The sequence below is a fragment of the Pyxicephalus adspersus genome, chromosome 4 (genome assembly GCF_032062135.1).
Source record: "Pyxicephalus adspersus chromosome 4, UCB_Pads_2.0, whole genome shotgun sequence".
NCBI lineage: Eukaryota > Metazoa > Chordata > Amphibia > Anura > Pyxicephalidae > Pyxicephalus > Pyxicephalus adspersus.
In genome coordinates this window covers 9,470,841-9,475,334 of record NC_092861.1, presented here as the reverse complement: position 1 = coordinate 9,475,334, position 4,494 = coordinate 9,470,841, and the positions used below count along the sequence as shown (strand labels likewise).

Here is a 4,494-nt window from a genome sequence, read left to right as displayed (position 1 = left end):
ATTTAAAAAAATTACAACGTATTATAGATTTTAAGTAGAAAGTCATAGAACACAATATAATTCTTTTGGTTAAGAGGTAGCAATAAAAATGAATAGCCTTATATAGAATCAAGGACCAGCAAGATAATCAGAACAAATTTTGGTTTTATATGTTCCTCCTTCTTTCTAAATTTCTATTACTTCCTGGAGGAGCTCCCATTAAAGTTTGGAAGGATATCTTGATGCTTGCTTTGGCATTTAGCATTATGCAACATAGGAAATACTTTGTTCACAATTACTATCTGTAGAAACATGTTGCTGCAATGTGTATTGGCTGTAGGATGTTCTTAATGCTGTCACCCTAGGACAGGAGTGTCAAACTCAAATACACAGAGGGCCAAAAAAAAAAAAACTTCGACAAAGTCCCAAATTTGAAACTGAATTAGCACCGCTACTACAATTACCTGCGTCGAGAAAACAGTCCAATGCGGGGCCACACATAGGCGAGAGCCTGCTGGTCTATAGATGCGAGTGATGCCGGGAATTATAGTAGTGGCGCTATTTCAATGCAGAGGCGGGCCAGCTGAAATTCATGTTTAGGATTCCTTTTGGGGCAAAAAAAAGTACTTTGCGGGCCAGATTTGGCCCCCGGGCCAGGGTTTGACACCCCCTGCCCTAGGACATGGATTGTTACTGGCAGAACCACCAGGTGAAAAGTAGGTTTCTAGTAAAAGTCACATTCAGCTGGGCTTGTTCTTGCAGGAACAAGTCTGTGTAAATGTAACTCCTACTGTATAAACAATGACTACCTTCATAGACAAGTCAATTTAGATAAGAAATGTTGGAGGTCTTTTAAACTGTTTGTTTCATAATGTGTATGCAGAGAACCTTGATTGGCATAGGGGCCCTTTAGGAATATAAAGTTGCAGCAAAAATGTGTGATGTAACAAGACATAGAAGATGACCGGAACCAGGTCAATAATAGTAATAATTAGTGGATGCCACCAAGCAAGTTCTATTTCCTTTTTCTGAGTGTTTCCTCCTGTTCTTCTTTTGAAGTGATGTGTTGAGGTTTGGAATAGCTCCAATTCAAACTTTAGCATTACAAACTTAGCATGTGTGTGTAGTTCAGGTATATCTCTTAACAGTTACAACTCTTACTAACTGTGAATTAATATGTTTAAGGGTTGCAGAAATGTGCAGTTAGGTGGAAGATGTCATCATTACTCCTTTCCTTGCTTAAAACTGTATGTTCCCCTTAAATGTATAATGACCAGGATCCGTCTGTGTCTCTGAGACTTAGAAAGACATAACATAAGTCACATTCAGCCCTTTAGGAGCAAAATTTTAAAAGGACAAAATCTTGTGACCGATAAATTCTGTACAAAAGATGATTAGGATCAATGAGGCTGTTTATGGATCTATTCTTGGTGCAGCCAGTCCTTGTTCTGAATACACAAAAAGGTCACCTACAGTTATTTCTCTAGGGAACCTTAACTTGCCTCTGAGTTTTTTTTAAGACTTCCTTGTATGGCAGAATGTATTAAAACCCAAGAAAAAACATCCAACACATTAGTTTACCAGTACTTAGATGAAGTTTTTCTTTTCATCGGTTCATCCATGAAGAACTCTTATCTTGTGGGTGCCAACACTTCACTCTCTCTGGGGGGGAGCCATGATTGTCATGCTAGAACAGGACTACAAAACACTTTCCCTTTACCAACAATAAAAGGGTAATTGGATTATGTCAATGGAAAATGATGAGTTTATTTCACATGAAGTATTGAGTTCTTAATTCCTGTGATCAGTGAGAGTTTTTCGGATCTGCTGAAAATGTTCTTGAAAAATTAAAATGAATGCAGAAAAAGTTTGTTTAGCAAATTGTTACGGGCATAAGGCTAAGTATTTTGTAACTTTGGTTTTAACCGTATGATATGTCTTGTTTTTTTGTAGGCAGGACACAACTTTGCACACACTGATATTGGACATGTAAAGAGATTGTGCGGAACTTTCCTTGGTATGAGCAGGAAACTACCAATCAGGTAAAATTTATTTAGAAATTTTCTGTAGCCATGCAATGAAAACTATTATCATTTGTAGGATTGCAAGCCTCCCCTGTGCAGGCATCCAAATGCCTTCCTGGGTGCACCAGTTGATTATATTGGGTGAAGTCATTCCTTTAACACTTGAATGGCCTGTAGATGAATGTAGGGAATCGGAGCTGTATTATATTTACATATCCTGTGTCCATTAGCTGTATTAGCGTAGTTTAAATCAACTGTGTGTGATGTTTGTTCACACTGCATATTATTGCAAAAGAAAACTTTACTTTCAACACTTTTTTTTTTTTGCCTATTTTCAGCTCCTCTGTTTTCTTTTTGAGGTTTTGTTCTAGTGTATCCTAATGACCGTTTTTGCACTTCAGGTACGCCTTTTCTGACAAGATGAGTTTACCAGACCAGTTTGATTCTCGGGAAGCATGGCCAAACTGTCCCACCATTAGGGAAATTAGAGACCAGGGCTCATGTGGCTCTTGCTGGGTAAGTAATAGTTATCCCACATGACCATTTGTGTATAACTTAGACTGGTACCTCTCCTTGTGGCTCACCCCTGCATGATGTATAACAAGCCACACATAGCTGGTCCATGTTTCCATTACAAAACTAGATAAGTGCTGCCATCCCAATGATGACCATTCTATTCTCGATATTAGCCAGCTCTGTTGCGAGTGGTGTTACCAGCTTTACTGCATGGCATGGCTTTTGGAATTAAGAATTATGGTTGTGGTTTCTGGGCAGCAGGATGTGGCAGTGATCGATCAATCTGTGAACATGCTTGCCCTTTCACATGGGGGGAGCTTCAGCTTCTACACTTGATCACCATTTGCCTTTTTTATACTGCTCCTCCTTTCTACCCTACCATCCATCCCCCAAATGTCATACAGTGTTCCCCAGCCAGGTGCACCACCCAGCACTTTTCAGTTGGCTGTTTTTGGGTGGTTACTGATGAGCTGAGTCACAATACAGGGGCCACCACCCGCCTACAACTACTTACCACCCAGCTGAAAAAAAATTCTGGGTTGAGCACTGTCATAACGAATACTTAGCTCAACTTCATGTGCTCCCTATATTTGCATAGTACTTTGTGCTGCTGTGGGGCTTAAATTGTTGCCTTTGTGATTGGGACCTTTGAATTTTTCTGAGTCAATGTCTAAATTGAGGTCCATAGGCAAAGAAAGTTCTCCAAAGACAAGGCTGTTTGGTATATTTTGCCACTGGCCAACCTTTTGTGTTTTCCCCATCTCCTGCATTTGGTTTGCACCAACATATTGTCTGATAGGTTGGCTTTAAATTGTGGTCTAAGTTTGGGTAAATTCTGCTGGATGTGGCTGCAGATAACTTGTCTATAATGGGGACCATAGCCACCTTACAAGGTTGGAAGATAGTGAAACCTAATGGACAGGATGTGTTGCTGTTGCCTTCGGTTGGTCAGTAGTCTGTAGCATGACTTTGACAATACTAAAGCTTTCCAATTTTGGCATGAAAATTAGACTAGAACTACTTAACAAGCTTAGATGACTAAATATTTCACAGGGCTGTGAGCTCTCACACCTACTACTCATACCAGGCCTCCAGGAACCTGGCTTTCCAAAAGGGGACATAAACTGTGTGGTCACTATTCATCCGCACCAGGATTCCACCAGGCCATTTTTTACTTGGGACTTGAGTCTATAGTTTCCTTTTGACTTGCCCAGCAGTTTGGTAAATATACAATGTTCAGGGGCTTTGCAGGTAGCTTACAATTTCTTCTCGAATTTCAAATCTTCTAAAACAAAACCATTTCTACCACAAACTCCAAATTTTGAATAAAAAAATCTTTAAAGTTCTGGAATTACTTTTGTTCTTTACAAATCATGTGCATTTTTTCTATCTGGTTGCACATAGAAGGGCTAAACTTTCTTTAGGAAAATCATTTGGCTATCCTATTACCTGAGGATACCACATTGGCCATAAAGGGTTCTCTCCCCGGAGAAATGTTTCAGGTACATTGGGCTTGGCTTCGGGAGAAATTTAAAGTCTAGTTGCAGAGAATAGTAATGGGCAGGGCTCTTATGGAAAACTAAATCATGCTTGGCTTTTTAAGTCCACCTAAAGTTGATTAGATGGGGTACAAGTAACAGATCTCCCAGACCTGGGACATCTTTTTAATTTAAGAGATTCCAAGCAAACAAATGTTGTCTTACTTAAACTTTTCTGTGACTGATTTTGGAGTTGGGGATGTGAGTCAACAATTTTTTGGATAAAAAAAAAAAAAAAGCAATTTCAAGAAAGTTATTGCAAATGCCATTGTGTCTGAAACAATTGTGTGTATTTTTAGGCTTTTGGGGCTGTGGAAGCAATCTCAGACCGTACCTGTGTGCACTCTAAGGGGAAAGTGAATGTGGAGGTGTCTGCGGAGGATCTGCTATCTTGCTGTGGAATGGAGTGTGGAATGGGGTACGTTTCTGCAGGTTTT

At 39.7% G+C, this 4,494-nt stretch overlaps 1 protein-coding gene across 1 annotated transcript in view; it reads left to right on the top strand.

Moving 5' to 3' along the window:
• The window catches only part of CTSB (cathepsin B), a 15,254-nt gene that overhangs the window by 6,853 nt on the left and 3,907 nt on the right, over positions 1-4,494 (top strand). The window contains exons 3-5 of the mRNA XM_072407359.1: positions 1,933-2,021; positions 2,405-2,519; positions 4,357-4,475. Of these exons, the coding sequence (XP_072263460.1) occupies positions 1,933-2,021; positions 2,405-2,519; positions 4,357-4,475 (323 nt within the window). The remainder of the gene's footprint in view (positions 1-1,932; positions 2,022-2,404; positions 2,520-4,356; positions 4,476-4,494) is intronic.